General features: G+C 33.1%; 1 protein-coding gene across 1 annotated transcript; it reads left to right on the forward strand.

The window, feature by feature from the left end:
- Positions 1-5224: 5224 nt before the first annotated feature.
- LOC136969334 (zinc finger MYM-type protein 1-like) lies at positions 5225-7774 on the forward strand. Its single transcript, XM_067263464.1, has 3 exons — positions 5225-6005; positions 6070-6667; positions 6733-7774. Exons 1-3 carry the CDS (start codon positions 5225-5227, stop codon positions 7772-7774), a joined length of 2421 nt encoding a protein of 806 aa, XP_067119565.1.
- The last annotated feature ends 10583 nt before the right edge of the window (positions 7775-18357 follow it).

An 18357-nucleotide genomic window follows, 5' to 3' on the forward strand; every position in this document is an offset into this window, starting at 1 on the left:
CCACGAAGCAAATTCATACATTGGCCAGGAACACTCGGTCGGAGGAAAAATTGTCGTCGCTAGCGTTGCTTTCGATAGAAAGAGAGCTTTCAAATGCGTTGATGGAGTCGACGACCAGCGACTTTTATGATAAAGTAATTAACGACTTTGCGGAAAAAATCGCCGAATAAAGTTAGTTTATAAAAAATTTTAAAAAGTTTTTCTATCATTGTTTGTATCGTATCAATTTGTATTATGTAGGCCTATGTATTATTTGTATTTTACAACTAAAATACATAAATTGTTTACTTTTGTTATTTCCAGTATTTGTTTAAAACTTTTATAGAAATGTCATGTACCGGGCAGGTCTGACCCGTCACGAAAGACGCGAAAAAACGGTTAATTTAGAGAAAAATTTATTAGTTTAAAAAAACATAGGTAAAAGTCGTTTGTAGTCGGACACCCATTGTTTATATCAAACTGCCAGGCAGAAACCATAAATCGCGGAAGGAAGTCGTCCTATGATCGGTGGAAAATCGAATTCATCTTCGATTTTGACTTTTCTCGCGCTCCAGGTAAGAGTCACGTTACGTTTAGTAATCAGGGACCAACCACTCGGGAAACGTGATTGAGGGAGAACGACCAATCAAAATGGATGAAAGAAAGAACGGAGATTGATATAATCTCCGACAATCGAGGACACCTGGCACTCGGTTAACGTTCCGAATAACCAAAACCCGTTTGTCAACGCACAAAAAAAAAAAAAAAAAATTTCTCGTCTATTGTGCCAACCTGTAACCCGTGCCACTTCGGACTTAGATCATGTCCCCGACTTTAACGGACAAAGTCTCCCCGTGCCTTACGGACTCGTCAACGCCACTGTCCCGGAGCCACCTTCGATCGACCATCGAAGAACCACATCGACGCTCAGGACGTCCGAACGGCCGATTGTCCTAAAGCAAACTATTTTGTACATAGTGTATGTTTATTTTATGTTAAAATAAACGGTTTTTGTTAGATACTTGTCATCTTTGTCTATACAGCCACCACCTATGTACGAATGGACCCTAGATTATTACTGACGCGCAATTAACTGATTGCCCCTGGAAGTCGGCTTCTTACAGAAACACAGCTTCCCTATCATCAAATGTCACGACACGCCACTGAGTAACACCAGCCAATACTACTCGTCTCCATTCTGTATTCCAATTTGAATGTTCTCTTGCCTATTTTACCTTTGCTATCTTATGGTCTGATGTTAATCTGGGCTGACGTTTCTTCTTGTACAGCAGTCGTCCATTGAGTCTTACAGCTCTTGATAAGGTTGACATGAATGTTAACCATTGGATCACGTTCCAACTGTCTGAGTGATGATCCCGATTGTTTTAGGATGTTTACGACCTGTCGAAGATGACGTTCACTGAGTGCTCGTGGACGTCCTGAACAGGGTTTTTGATTGTATCCCTCTTGGTTACGTACATAATTGTTCACCACGTTATGTGACCGAGTAATCCGTTTTGCTATTGCCCTGTTGAACAGTTCTTGCTGCTTTAATGTATCAATCTTACCTCTCTCACAGACGGATAACACTTTGCCATGGCCCTTGTTTCCATAAAACGTTATATCAAGGAAATCACACAACTCAAAGTTGCAGCAGTATGGCAATTTCACTCTTAACACGTATGAAATAGTTTGTAACGTTTAACTTGCAGGTTCATATCATTATTTCTCTTGGGAATGTGGTAGAACTAAACTTTTGCAACACATGCATTATCTCACTTTGTATGTTTATGCATTTACAGTCATCTAATAATATGCTAGTTTAATTATATCATATTATTTTTACATGTTTCTGCTACCTACACAAGTAAATGTATGTGTTCTTTAGATGTGTTTGTGTTCGTTTGCTTAACTGAATGGAGTGGATAAACTTTTGCAACTCACCTTATACAGTACTATTAATTTAAACAACGGAGCACATGCTGACCATACTCAGCTATAAGGAAAGAACACCCAAGTCAGCCACCAGGCTACACATGGACACAAGAAAGTTTGTCATTTGGTCCAAAATAATATATCTTAATCTACCCAAAATATCATTAAAACAATTATTTTTCTATATATACTTACTTCGTATGCTACTAATATGGTTATATTTCTATGTGAGATTTAAATTAGTAAACTTACAGTTTGCATGTTACCTATTAGATGGCACTAAGAAAGACGAAGCACGGCATTAAGGAGGTCCACCCGGTGGACCACATCCGTTTGGAAAACGTCGGGATGCTTATAGCTAGTAGGACCTACAAATGAATAATGGGATAAGAAGCTTCCAGCTAATCTGCATACAAGTAGAGAAAGAGGCGATAGATGGCAGAGAAAAGGCATCTATTTACAGAGAGAAATGTTTGAGACAGTGAAGTAAAAACAAAGATAAAATATGAAAATAAAGTTAAATAAAAAGGAAGCTAATGAGATATTAAAATATTTTAAGACAGCTCTACAAAGAGGAAAAAGGAAGAACCTGTCATCCACCAACAGGGGCGCTTATACATTGGAGCACTTGGAGCATGTACTGTACAGCCCTTTTCGTCTCGGTTACTCTTTTTCTAATTTTCAAGGAGGTCCCAAACAACAGAAAATTCGTGACTTCTAGTCTATTTCGCAAAAATATAAAATAAACTAATAAACGATATTTGTCCATTGACTCATGCAAATTCGTCGTATGTTGACCAAAACCTATTTCTTGTTTTCGAGATTGAGTTAGCCCGAAGTGCAACCAGTGCCACTGTATGGGAACGATGATCCGACGTTGAACCACAGTTTAATGCTCCTTGCGAAATGTACGATATCTTTTTTCATAGTTTGTGCTCCCTATTCCAAAGTCTGCAGATGCCGCTGTCTACCAAGTACACTGGTCCCGAGGGTCAGACAAGTCAAAAAAGGTACCCAGATCGGATAGGAAGAAAAAATTAAGAATAAACAAGAAATACAGAAAGATAGGCGATACGCTCCACCCACCGAAGTAACAGCAAGAGAACCAAGCACCCAAGACCCATCAGGGGCCAGGATAAAACCACTAAAGTTGGTTGCGAGTTCACGCTTCGCCAGGACTGGCCACATAGCGTTTTCTTGGTTTTCTTTACATTTGTAACATCTAAATAGGGAGCCAGTTTCCCATAAAAGTCCTCCCAGGAAACATCACCCTCGACAGATCGCCCACATGTCATGTTTTCGTAATCAAACAAACCAAAACAAGCACATCATGACAAGAAAAGCAACATCCTGCACGTAAGACAGTAGTAGCAATCTACAGGGTGAGTCTTAAGTCTCCATACAAATGGTGAAAGCGGTGACTAATGTTTATTTTATTCGTACAAATGATAGGTATCATATGATGCTACAGTTACAGGATATATTCTATGTTCTCTCTTCCATTTCGACACACAATGACAGTGTTCAATTGGTTCATTTTCCTGAAAACGAAAAAGAAATTAATCACCGCTTTCACCATTTGTATGGAGACTTATGTAGTTGATGTCTGTCAGTTGCAGGACTTACAGCCAAGCAACAGTTGCATAAATCTCGTCGAGAGTGAAAACACAGGAAGAAAATAGAATAGGTTGCAGTAAAGTATAGGAAAAGTACTGCAAGAGTAACCCAAAAAAAAAAGAAAACAGTAGCCGAAAACGACACTATAACACAATGCAGATATCAAGCACAAACTCCACGGCCTAGAAAGTAAAAGCAATGCACATAGTAAAAACTAACGCATTAAGTGGATGTAAATATAAAGTTGGTTACTATATTGATTTAATAATTTTGTTAGTGGATGCAGGACTCAGCGGTGGAATACCCAAAATCTATGTATGTAGTGTATAAACTTGGAAAGAGCTTAATTACATAGAAGTATCCACTATTCCATATAATTGTTTAAATTTATTTGTATTGCAGTTGTGTACCTTGAATTTTCGGCTAAACCACTCCAGACAGCGTTTAAATGGTGCATGTAAAAGGAGTATCTTAAGATAACTTTAACTTTGTAAAACTGTCCTAGAAATCCACTGAAACAATAAAATATTAAATATGGATCGTATAGTACAAGATGCGTCCCCGAAAACCCATTGAATTTGGGACTAGACCACAGAAAACAGAGTAGGAGTGTATTATGTGTAAGGAAATTTTTAAAAAGCAGTTTTACTTCAGCAAAATCATTTCCAAAATCACTAAAAAACAAATAAAAATGTGGTGTTAATGAAAGAGGCAGTCACTACAACTTGCAGGATTTTGAGCTAGTCCTGTCCCAATATGTGTTTATTCCATATGATTGGTGGAAAATTTATTTGGTAGTGTTTAAATTTTTAAAAATACTCTATAATATGTTACTTTCAGAGCTGGATCATCGAATAGACAAATGAGGCAAATGTCTAGGGCCCGGTGTTTTGAAGGGCCTGGTCGAACTGTCTACTGTATTTTGAAAAGATTTGTAAATAAGATAGTTTACTTTTCTGTTGGACAACTGTATATAATAAACAAATAAATAAAAACATATTGCTTTTTATATCGTTATTATGAATTCTAAAATCTAAAGAAAATATGTTCTTATGTTTCTTCTTATTGAAAGTAATTCTTCCGATAATTTCGAATTTTTTTATAGCGATAAGAATAATATTAACTATACGTATTCTAACATCCTGCGAAATACAGTCAAAACTGTTTTTGTGCGGTTTTTTTCTGTGCGATTTTTATTTGTGCGATTTGTTTTGTGCGATTTTTTTAGTGCGGTATATGAAAATTTCAATCAAATTGGAACATAATTGACTCCTGTAAAATTTTTAAAAACTCTATTGGTTGTTTTCTATGACATCAGCAGGTTTTTTCATTTTTTATTCAGTAAAATTTTTTTCTCATACGTTTATTTCGGTCCCCTCTTATTTTAATAGCATAAAAACCATAAATATTATGTTATATTTGAACAGATGCGGTAAGTTAGCTTTCCTCCAGCTTTAGACTGCAGGTGTGAAATTTCACGCCTTGTAAATGAAATAACACTTCCTGCAGCTATATTTATCAAATAAAATCATTATTTAACGATTATTTTTATCTTTTTAATGTTAGATTCATATTTAAGTGGAAATAATTAATTAATATAAAAATTAAAATTCTTAGAGGATTTTTTCCCCTATTATGTGTTGCAGAAAAAGGCCCAAGGAGTTAAATTATAAATTTTAATATATTAGAGAAAATGAATTATCATCACGCTTCGGGTTCTGAGAAAAGAAAGTGTAAGAAGTTGGAGGAAGAAGCAAATAAACATAGAAACGCTCTGCTAAAATATTTTATTCATACAAAAGTAGACAATATCAATGTGGAAGTTGAGCCTGAAGAAAAGGACGTTGGTGAATATTCTGGAAACAGTGAAAATCAAGAAGTACAAATAAAAAAGACAGAAAACAATGAAAATATAATTGAAGTAGTTGAAATGAAAAATATAGAAGCCAAAAACATACCAGAGGTTGAGAAGAAAAACGAAAATGCAATTAATGAAGTAGAAATACAAAATATAGAAGGTAGATCCAATATCGTTAATGATATTTTAGTTTTTGACAATTTGGACATTTCATTATGGCCTTTAAATTTAACAACAGACACGCAACATTATTTGCTTAAAAATAAACCATCGTCAAATATTTCTCTTGTACACACCGCTAAAAAAGTAGTGACAGAAGGTGGAAAAACTGTAACTCGGACATTAAAGAAAAATATTTTTACTCGTAACAAGGCAAACGGTGAAAAAATTGAGCGAGAATGGTTAGTGTGTAGCCCAAGAAGTAAAGCAATTTACTGCTATGTTTGCAAGATATTTGCGATCAGAAGAACCGCTTTTACAGAAGGCTTCTCGGACTGGAAAAATGTAAATGTAAGAGTAAAAAAACATGAACGTTCTACTGATCATAGGCATTCTATTGAAATTTTGATAGGAAGAAATTCAGTTGAGGGACGTGTAGATACTATAGTTGAAAAAAGTATTTAGAAAAAAAATACTGAGAAAAGTACTGCTGCGGGTAGTAGCAACAATAAAATTTTTAGCTAAAAATTCTCTGGCATTTCGTGGCTCTAATGAACTCTTTTCTGAATGTCAAAACGGGAATTACATTGGAGCTCTAGAATATTTGGCAGAATTTGATGAGTTTTTAGCATCGCATATAAAACAATATGGATCAGCTGGAAGAGGCAACGTGAGTTATCTTTCTTCGACTATTTGTGATGAATTTATTGAAATATTGAACGAGAAAATGTTAGAAACATTTGTGTCAGAAGTTAAAGCTGCCAAATATTTTTCTATAATAATTGACTCTACTCCTGATATAACACATGTAGACCAATTAACTTTTATATTGCGCTGTTTATCAGAAGATAGAACCCCAATCCAGAGATTTTTTGGATTTATTCCCATTTATTCTCACTCGGGGGAATCATTAAAAAATGAACTTTTACAGAATATTGCAAAATTAGGACTTGATATTAGTAATTGTAAAGGACAAAGCTACGATAATGCAGCAAATATGTCCGGCAAATATAATGGGCTCCAAAACCGCATTAAAAGACATAGTGAAACAGCCCATTACGTTCCTTGTGCTTCGCATTCATTAAATCTAGTAATAAATAGTGCTAGTGAATCATGCTTGCAGGCAATAACATATTTTAATTTACTGGAAATCATTTATACCTTTTTTCGGCTTCTACGTATAGGTGGAACATTTTAGAAAAAGCTTTTGCCGCAAATAATAAACATTTTACAGTAAAAAAGTTATGTATTACGAGATGGTCTTGTAGAGCTGATGCAGTTAAGGCAATTCGCTTTGGGTTCGACCAAATAAAAAGTGCTCTTCTTGAAATATCTTTAGACGAATCTCAGAAATGTTCTGTTAAAGAAGAATCACGAAAAATAGCAAACAAAATGAATACTTTAGAATTCATTTTGTTAACAGTTATTTGGGATAAAATTCTTCCCAGAATAAATGCAAGCAGTCAATCCTTACAAAATCCTACTTTGCCACTATCTTTTGCAGTAAATATTTTTGACAATTTATATGATTACGTTAATAGTTTAAGAAGTTCATTTCTGGAAATAGAAGCAGAGGCATTAAGCACGTCAGAAATAAAAGTGTATTGTGATTTTGGAAAAAGGTCCCAAAAAAGAAAACGTTTCTTTGATGATGCTTATAATGATGAGGGAAATGTAAGTTTTTGTCAGAACCAAGAAATGTTTAAGCGAAATTGTTTCTACGTAATTTGTGATAAAATATCTCTTGAATTAAAAGTTAGAAGCAAAAGTTACAAAGATATTGATGAAATTTTTAAAACTCTTCATACAAACATAGCTGACGACGAGGACGTATCAATTAATACCGCATTCCTAAAAAAATGGTACAGTGGCGACATTAATACTGAAGAATTGGACGAGGAATTGTTGCAATTTAAATTAATTTGCAAAAGCCAAAATTTAACGTTGCCATCTGATATGCTGAAATTTATAAATAGCACAAAAATAGTGTCAACATTTCCAAATACAGAGATATTATTACGAATATATTTAACTTTGCCTATATCAAATGCATCTGGTGAAAGGTCATTCTCAGTATTAAAACGTGTAAAAAATTATTTACGAAACTCACTGAATGAATCAAAATTAAATTCTTTAGCTGTTTTATACATCAAACAAAATGCTTTGGATAATATTAATTATGATGAAATAATTGCTGAATTAAAGACTAGAAAACTGAATTTTTAAATAAAGTTTATTTAAACAGTAATACCTCGGTTTTTGTTGACTTCGGTTATCGTCGATTTTTTCGCGAAAAATTTGTCTGTTTTCGTCGATTGCCTCGGATTTCGTCAGCGTGCTCAAGTGACCTCGCTGCTAATTTTGCGAAAACAAAGGGCGACCCACGCGTTTTCCGGCGCAGTGTGGCGTTATTTCTCGTTGTGTGAATATTACCCCGCGACGGCCCACCATTGGCCAACGGTTCCGTCTCCTGAACACTGGGAGTTCAGTCATGGGTTCGCGCTTTGCCAGGGCGGGCTGGCCACGTGAAGTTTTCCGGGTTTTCTCCACGTCTTTTTTTTAACTCTTTCCGTCCTGTGGGCACTAAGAGGGCCTCTTTTAGTAGGCCCATTATGGGTTCGGCCAGGCCCACAATGGGGCGACCGGGTGGTGAGGGACGGGGCCCGACATATCCGAACGGACCACCCCCCGAAAAATTCCTGGGGATTTTTCGACCCGTTCGGATTCGATCCCGGGTCCCCAGAGCGGTAGGCTACCACCTTGACCGCTCGGCCATCCGGCCGCATTTCTCCACGTCTGTAAGAGCCGCCGCAAACTAGCACTTTGCAAGAGCAAAATGCTAGCAAACGTGCCCTAGCACAATTGATGACGTCAAAGGTTCCGCCCCTCTCTTCTTGCTCACGTGGTTTTTCCTTTGCTAGAGCAGCAATACGAGAGTACTCTCGCTGTTCACAGAATTCAACAACGAGAGCATTACGCTAGCAAGAGAGAGCAGCGGAAAATGGATGACTACATAAACATGCCACACGTCGAAAAAGAAATAATAGAATTTTATCGATGTACGTAAATTACATGATTAATACATTCAGTATTGAAAAGAAAATGGTATAAACGTTGTATATTAAAATAGTTATTTATAAATAGGCTTAAGCCTAGTTAGGCTTAACTAATAGGCATATTTTTCCCATTCTGTTTCAAAGTTCGGAACGAAAACTGACAGATAGGTTCCGTTATAATAACTGACGGAACGAAAACTGACAAGTATAGGTTATAATAAAATCTTTGTTCTATAGCCAATCCACATCTGGATTCCACGTCATGTGGACTAGTTACGCGAGCAAACGTTGTGTAGTTTGCGGCTGCTTCGTGCTCGAGTAGCTTACCTAGCAAAAATGGCCCATAGCATCATGGGAAAAAAGGCGGGGCTTAGGAGCGCGACCGAGAGTACGCTAGCTCTTGCTTCCTGTAGTTTGCGGCGGCTCTAACGCCTGAATAGGGGCCAGTAACCCTTAAACGGAATTCCCGGAAGGCATTATTCCCTCGATAAGATCATCATAAGCGCATACAACTACTATTACATGACAATTACGTCACACTTTACCATAGGGCGATGTAGGCTAGAAGCTCGTGTCCAACTAGCTTCTACAAGATAAGACCCCGCGTGTCTAGCCGAACAATTCCATTGCTTTTATCTTTATGCTAATTATCTTATCTCTAATCTTAATGCTTTTATACAATAGCAATATTACCTTAAAATATCAATTGTTTAATTTAACCTTTTTTGTTAATATTTAAATAATATAATATTTTACCCATGAGAGGTAAATTGAATAATGAAAAAAATAATTTAAATAAAAGCCAAGATAGTTTAAAAAAGTAAGTATATAAATACAGTGATACATCGGTTTTCGTCGATAATCCGTCCGAAAACAATCGGCGAAATTCGAAACCAATTAAAACCGAGGCAATTATTTTCATATGAATCAATGTAAATCCAATTAATTCGTTCTAGACACTCCAAAATACATACCAAAAACACATTTTATAGAGAATTAATATAGCGTTAAATACTAAAAGCAATAAGAAATTAATATAAAAGACTAATTAGCATAAAGATAACTTTTGTTAGACATTTAATAAAATAAATTTCAATTTTTTTTAATTTATAAACAAACTGTTCAAACTTTTTTAGAAAAATTAAAATTTTTGTTGTATATTAAATATTTTTTATTAATAAAAATTTAAGATTTGTTTTAGTTTTTCACATTACAGTAGCACCTCAGAATACGAAATTAATCCATTCCTAAACTATCATGAAAATGTCGTAAGGTGAATCATTTTTCCTCATATGATTACATGTAAAACCAAATAATCCGTTCCAACACGAAAAAAACACTCAAATTAATGCTAAGTAGTACATTGAAAAAAAATAACTTTAGTAAGGAAAACACTGAAAAATGCGTTTTATAGTTGTAAATGTATAAATAACCATAATAGAATAACAAGCGATAAAAAAATGTAGCTTTATTTGCACTTTACCTTTGAGGATAGACGACGATGGAGGTGTAAACTGGTGGCGGAAAAGAAAGAGATGATACTAAAACTTAACTTACATAACAATGTGTCAATAACTAAAAATAACGTAACACTAATTTTTTTAAATCTTATCTGTTTTATATATTTTTAAAATTTTTTATTCACCTCTTTTTGCTTTCTCTCCTTCACTGGATAGAGGTCGCTTGGTAAAATATCTATCCAAAGAGGTTTGGCTTTGCCTACTTTTTAAAATGTTTCTAAAATGACTTAGGCAAATGTCATTAAACTGAGCAGCAATGCGGCCAGTGTGAACCTTTTCGGGATGTTTCTTTTCAATAAAATCAGTCACAGTCACAATCAGAAAGAACACGTGATCATGACAGTCGCGCTGCGAACTAATGTAACGTCGTATGGTGAGCTTTTGTTCGTACCGTGGAGCAAAAATATGTTCGAATTTCATGTCGTATACTGAAAATTTCGTATGCTGAAGCGTTCGTATGTAGAGGTATTACTGTATTTAGTTTTGTTTTATATTTTTTGTGTGCATTATTTCTTGTGGGAGAGGGAGGGGGCCCGGTAGGAAAAAATGTCTTAGGCCCCAAAGTGGGTTAATCCAGCCCTGCTCCAGCCTGTTCTTTCATTAGTTTGTCTTTATCATTTCTCGGTAAGTTGTAAATGTTAGGAGCTCTTTGTAAACTATCTTCGAATTTTTGTAAGTTTCCAGCTCATTTATAGTGCCTTCCAACCGTTTGTTTTATGTGAATTTATTGATTCTATCAATGTTTTTGTAGACTTATCTTTATTTTCTTCATAACTCCTGACGAGTCCATCTATATAGGATGTTCTATACCCTAAAGTTTAGCAATTTCTGTAATTCTATTAATTTCTCTTAAGTGCTCCCGTATATTGGAACAATACAAGAAGGTTTTTCTAACCAGTGCTGTAAATGCAGAAAGTTTATACATGTAAGGGTCAATAGATCATGATGGGATGTATAGAGGAGCATAAGTTGATTTGATATATTTAGTATTGCTAGAAACACATGAAGCCTTGGCCCTAACGCTACTAAGCTTATTTACAGGTGTGCAATTCAGCCAGCACTCATCTATGCCGTACAGGTCTGGAACCACGTGGCCGTCAAAGTCCATAACCGTAAAAAACAGATAAAGTGATTTTGATTAATATAAATCATATAAAAAATAAAATAATAATTGATTTTGAAGCTTTCAAATTAAAACATTACGGAATTATTTATGGTCAGTTCGGATTCAAAACATTACAGTCAACCATTGTAGCAGTAATTAATATATACACTGTATATATACAAACGTATTTAGCCTATTATATATGTGTCTTTTTAGTAAGGTGAAAATACAGAAAACCATTTATTTGGATATTTTTTACATGTATTATATTCATTTGGATAATTTTCAAACAGTTGAAAAATAATTGGGCTGTAATTTGAAAAAATTGTAGACATTTAAATTTTCACTCTCGTTTGTTCCTTAGTATCGAGAACGGAGTTAGATAGATGAAAGTCGAGACCAGAGATGGAAATACTAGAGGCAGAAGGTCTGTTTTAACTATAAACGAATTTTCAATAAGAACCAGGAGTCACGTTATTTCAATTCAAATATTTTCCCCTGAAAGGAGTTAGTTAGATGACCGGCATGACTATTGCTAACAGGAAAAGTATGATGTGAAGGGGGCAAAACACTATTAATCTGAGGTAAAGAGCATATACTTTAAATTAAATAAGTTAGAAATTGCAGCCCGGTATTGTCACATCGTTACAATAAGTAATTGCTCTTTTTTTATTTAAATGTTATTAGTATTTAAAGTGTTTTTTTATCTGTAAATAAAGAAATAATTTAATAGATTGATTTAGAGATTGAGTAATTGCAGTGTTTATATAAATGTTATATATACACTATATACTGTATATCAATATATTAACATCTAGTAAAGTTGGAGTTAGGTAATTAGCTTCAAAATTACTGCTTCTGTAATGCAAATTTCCCTAATGACCATCGCACATCGGTATTATGTAGGTGAAAAGAATATTTAAAATCTTTTATTTTACAGCACGAGAATATGTTCGAAATAAAAAATAAATTAAAATAGGGTCATGCCGGTCATCTATGTAACTCCATTCAGGGTAAATGTTTAAGTGAATTCACCTGACTTTTGGTGTAGACCGGAAGTTCATATATAGTTAATCGAGACTAAGGTTATCATTTCTCCTCTCGACTTTCATGTATCTAACACCGTTCTCGAGATTATGGAAGGACATACAGACAAGCGGTCGGACGGACAGACGACAGTGGGTTTAGAACTTTTTCAAATTGCACTCTAATTAATTTTATGTAACAACAATTTAATTTAATTTAATAAATCGCTGATATCTGTTACCAATTTTTAAAATTTGGTACTGTGTTGACCAAACAATATCGAATAAATTTCAAAAGTTCAACCTTTTCATTTTACCGATGAATGTGCATAACATACAGGTAGGGCATCGCAGATAACACAGCGATGTGGTATCCACATAGATATCTAGTAGTTATCCACTCTTCTCAATACCCGTAGATTATACTAAGTAAATTTTGAGTCTCGTTGAAAACTCTTTTATTATATTACAAAGAAACACAAAATTCAATGCATCTTTATACACTCAAAACACACACACACGCACACTTTTAATAAATCAATTCATTTGCTGCATGTGAAAAATAAATACATTTCTTTGATATTTGAATAATATATATACTGTATATATATGGATGTGATACATTGAAATATACTTTCTTGCTGGCAGTTATTTAAATTAGCGGAACCTTTTCTGTTCGCACAAAAAATAAACACTCAGTATCATCTATTAACATAACATTCTTAAAAAGTTATTTTAAATTTTACATAATCAGTCGTTTAAATCAACAAATAGGTGCAGGTAGATTTATTTTTACCTGTAGATATTTTTTAAAAATTTTCAGCCAATTTCTAATTTTATCTTCTATCTTTACCACTTTTGTTGAAAGAAACGTGACTAGAACAGTACTTGTATTTAAGTGACGTAGGCATCCTGGTCTCCTCGACTTCCTGTTCGAGTTCCGGGAAAGTCGAGACAGAACCCTTGCCAGCTTTTACTTATCTTCATACGATAATTTATCGATATTATTACATTATAAATGAAAGGGAATCTCACTTAACTTTCCGAGCTCTCCGCTTATATATTTATACACAACACACAGAAGAAACTTTGCACATTCCTACTGTAAATTTAGCAAAATAGACCATTATGACTGCAGTCAATGACTTGGCAACTGACATCATTGATGTAATCGCACTCAAGGTTTGTATCTAGTTGTAGTTTATGACGTCTCGCTAGGAACGTGACGTGACGTACGGCGATCGACCAGATTTAGCATATTTCTCCCTGTAAGCAGGACACTAATGACGTAAAGACTGTTATAGAAATGTCGCGTTTAACAATTATCTAAGAGAAAAAATATATTTGAAATACTTGAATATAAGAAAAAAACCTGTAATTAAAGTACCAGTTTCTATAAAAACTGTGTCAACTATAAATATTTACTGTCTACTCAGTCTTTCGTAACTAAGCAACAAAAATGCAGACTAAAATAACATGGGCTGTGTATTTCAAATACGCTGACTGTTTCGAATTGTGTGTGTAAACACAGTATAAATATTCTCGTTTATTACAATAGAGTAAACTTTAATAATTGACGAAATAAAAATCATTGGAAAAGTTATATTTTTGGGTAAAGTATTCATATTACTTTTATAGTCTATGTTTTATTGATTAGCTTATTTTACATACGTTCAAACACTACTATTTTTATTACTAACGTGTAAATTTTTCGTATGCAAGTTTTCGATGATAAGGTTAATTTAGATGAATAATAATAAAGTATATTTTTATTATAGAGTTATTTTAAGTAAAGACTGAAATGTAAGACTTAATAAATATTTCTAACTTAACTTATATTGCTTATATTAATATACTGGTAATGAGTTCGAAAATCGAAATTTTCTAAAGTTTACCGAGGGAGTTCCCAAATATCTTAATTTGTTTTTCCAGAATGTAGTGTAGAATATATTTTTAGCTCGTAAAACCTTCAGGTTTCCACGTAAAGTAATTATCAAAATAGTCATCAGACACACATAGAGAGATTGTCAGAAAAATTATTATGCTGCAATTTAAAAAAATTGTAGACCTATAAATTCTCGGTGTCGTCCATCTGTTCATCTGTCCTTCTTTAATCTGGAAAACGGACTTAGATACATGAAAGACGAAACCAAATATGGGCAGGAGGCCCCGATTAACTATATAAGAATATCCGATGCAAACCGGAAGTCACGTTATTTCAATTCAAAAATTTCCCCTGGAAGGTAGACGACCGGCACGACTCTGTTGTTAAAGGAAAAGTATGATATACAGGGGCAAACCACTAGTAATTTGAGGTGAAGAGCATATATTTTCAATTAAGTAAATTAAAAATGTAGTTGAAAATTACAGCCCGGCATTATGACCATGTCACAATAAATAATTGCTTGTTAGTGAATAGAATATTCACTTTTTATTAACTTATAATAATAGCAATATCACTTTATACTGTTTACCAAGTAGAAAAAAAGTACATTTATAATATAGTGAACATACGAATTAAGAAAAGTTAAAATAATTTTGACAAATTTTAATTAAGAAGTTGGTAACTTTTATATCCTTTCGCGAGAGCAAAAAATGCTTTAAAAGAACGAAATTACAACTAAATTAACGAAATAATTTATTAAATTGAATCCAATATTTATATTGATCAATTAAATTAGATTAATTACTATTAAGTACTTATTTTTTTAACTTTAATAACTGTAAAAGGTTATTCCTATGAACTATATCTTATTGAAATGTTGGCTAAATTCTCAGTCTAGTGCACATCATATTAACAAATGTAGCATTTTCCGATATAATCCACAATTCCATGTGATTTCTTAACAATGTTATACTAGAAAATTTCTAAGAATGGCTTTATTTAGTATTAAAGTCAAAATATTTATTTGTGCTAGCAAAACTAAGTTATTACTGCCTTGAAACATTCACTCTGTTGATTATAAATTATCCTCATCTAGATTTATATTATTAAACAGCGATATTTACTGAATAAAAATAAAATTATAGTTATATTGATTAGCACATGATCCTACCTATTTTTCTCCAAACCTCTACAGGTTAAGTGGTGTAGAATAATAGTTTTAGTGGATAACAGAAAAATATTTAAATGGAGGTAGTTTCTGAACTTTATTTAGAAACTACCTCCATTCAAACTACTTTTATTTAGAAGAAAGGCCCGCTTTTTGCGAGGAGGAAAAAAGATAACCTAATAAAAAACAAAGTTTAGTAAATTCCAGCAATTAAAATTAATAAAATTTGAAAGTATAAATTAATGTTTATTATAAAGAAAGGTCTATTCATATTAGACGTTCAGATGTTTTATTAGTCATTTAGTGTTTCTCAAAGTTCACCTCCCTGTGAATACCGGCAACAACGAAAAGCTTTGACGAATTTGTTACAATACAATTCAATTATTGTTATTTTTTACACACAGGTTTAAAGCATAAAGATATTGTTTCTTAATATGTTTATGCTTTAAAATGTTTAATTTAATTTTAATTTTTTTATTATTTTAAATTCACTTTAATAATAGTAAATATTACGAAAACGATTTTTTATTTGGGAATAACTAAAATAAATCCTTAACATTTTAAAACAGTAAGAATAGTCTATGTTGACTTTTGTAATTAAATATATGCAAATTAATTGAAACAAAGACTTCCTGGGAAATCCTGAGATATAAGAAGATGTTATGTGTTTTTTCACCTGTATCCTCGAAGAATTCTAATTCGTTTTCGATATGCTTTGCAGTACTTCTTTTGCTGTCTAGTGTTCTGGATTTGTCTACGACAGCTGCTTTAATAGCGGCATCGAGCTTATGGCCCGATAATTCGGCAGTTGACTTGGCTTTAATAATCAGGTTTATGAAGAAAAACTTCGTACTCGTTTGTATTCTTGTCCAATTTGCACAATCAGGTATAATGCAGTTATTGAAGCTACTGTGCATAGTTAAATATTAAGACAAAATCGGCGCAATTATTCAAAATATTACGGGTTCTGACAAGTAAAGAATTTTCAGAGTCTTGTCACAAATAGGCTACATATTGATTATTAACAATTAATGACATGCCATAACAAATAAAAATTTAGAAGACGAATAAGCAGGCTTAAAATTAATAAATACAAATGTATTCTGACACTTTATGAGTTAATGTACTTTCTATTTGCAAAATTTCCTCAATCTTAACACAAAATAAAAAGAAGTGAACTTTTAAGAAATTTGCAGGGTTTCCCAGGATATTTCCCGGGGTTAAAAAACAGCCGGGATCCCGTTAGAGAAACCCTAATCATGGACAACCTGTCGAGTGGGAAATGCCACCCGGAAAGTCTTTTATCCTCTTGGGATGCTGTGTGTCATATATGACACACAATTTTCCTTCCAAAGAATGATAAGCAGCTCTTCTTGTTTGCTTGCTAAACAATTATATTAGTTATTCCTTTCATCACTAGAGTTTAGTGAAGCTTTTTAAACCTCATGCATCCCACTGTGATAGAGATGGAAAATATAAGAGATTAATTATTATGCGTTTGTGTCCTTTTTAACTCTATTTAAAATTTATTTTGTATACTAGTACTTTCTATATATTAACAGGACTTATTATACTGGAAATTATGGATGCAGATATTTAGTCTGCTGTTTTAATAGCGATTAGTTATAATAGTTTATTTAGTTCACCTGTGAACTAAATAAAGAACATTATTTATGATCTGTAAGACTAAATATCTGCATCCATAATTTCCAGTATAATAAGTTCTGTTAATATATAGAAAGTACTAGTATACAAAATAAATTTTAAATAGAGAAAATATAAGTGATTGTCTGAGCACATGTTTTTGGAAGTGATCACAAGTATGCCTGTTTCATGTAAGTATTCATTTTTCTCTATTACTATTGATTATAATTTTACAATTTAAACGGGCTTTTGTTCAGGAGACTTCTAAGATTATATAAGAGTATTTTTTAAAAACTATATTAATAACAGTATTTCATGAGATGAGCTAACTTTTGAATGTGTCGTATATGACACGTTGGTTCTTAGTGTTACAATAATTACATTACAGCCTATGAACTGTTTTCATATTGGCAAGTTATTTACTTTTATAGTTATTTAGTCATTTAGTCATCAATATGTATTCTATTATTTATTTTTATTTTTTATTAAATTAATTTATTAATAAAAATAATTATTTATTTTTATTAATAAATTAATTTCTGTGATTTGTTTTTGTATAGTTATTTATCTGGTCTGCAGGATTTTGTTTGTTAAGAATTTATAAATTATTAATATCATGAATCATATATTAAAACTAAATCATTGACATTTATTATAAATTTTTCAGTGTCAACAGATGAAATAAGGAAGGAACATGATAGGACTCTTGATATTGATAGAAATTTGTGTGGACTGGAAGGCTGGTCCAGTGATGAAGACAGTGACCAAACATTTAAACCAGTCAGAACATTTATCAACCACACTGTCCTGAAGAATGTAAGTCATTAGATAATACATTTGACAATGACGAAAATGATGCTTCAACTATGTAAATAGAGGAAGTTTCTTGACATCAGTGCAGTAACAGACTCCACCATGGCTCCATACAAATAGACTTAAGCCGTTGCTACCAGCTCCTGCATTCAGGAAGAACCCTGAAAGGGTAAGGAGTGTGAGTCTGAAGAATATTTCTTGAATTATATTCCTGAGAATCTCTTTGATGTCATTGCTTGATGATGGCATGCACAAATCAAATATCACTGATTCACCTGGAAAAACTTTTGAACTTTACTGCTGATGGAATGAAAACAATTTTTGGATAGCCTACAGAAGAGATAGCAGAGCGATAAAAAAGAGGAAGAAAAACACACTTCAATATTTGAAATTTAAAGTAAAAGTTTCAAAATGGCTATTACATTCAGATAGTACAGAAAATAAAAAAATGAACAATGAAGATGACGAAGAAAAGGAAAATAATGAAAAAATACTCCAACTTTACATCCCAGAAAAATACAATGCAAAAGTTGAGCAAAACACATGCCAGAAATCATTGCAAATGGCAAAAATCACTGCTGCCAAATGCACTG

This window comes from Centruroides vittatus, unplaced genomic scaffold (genome assembly GCF_030686945.1).
Source record: "Centruroides vittatus isolate TY-2023 unplaced genomic scaffold, ASM3068694v2 contig_1776, whole genome shotgun sequence".
NCBI lineage: Eukaryota > Metazoa > Arthropoda > Arachnida > Scorpiones > Buthidae > Centruroides > Centruroides vittatus.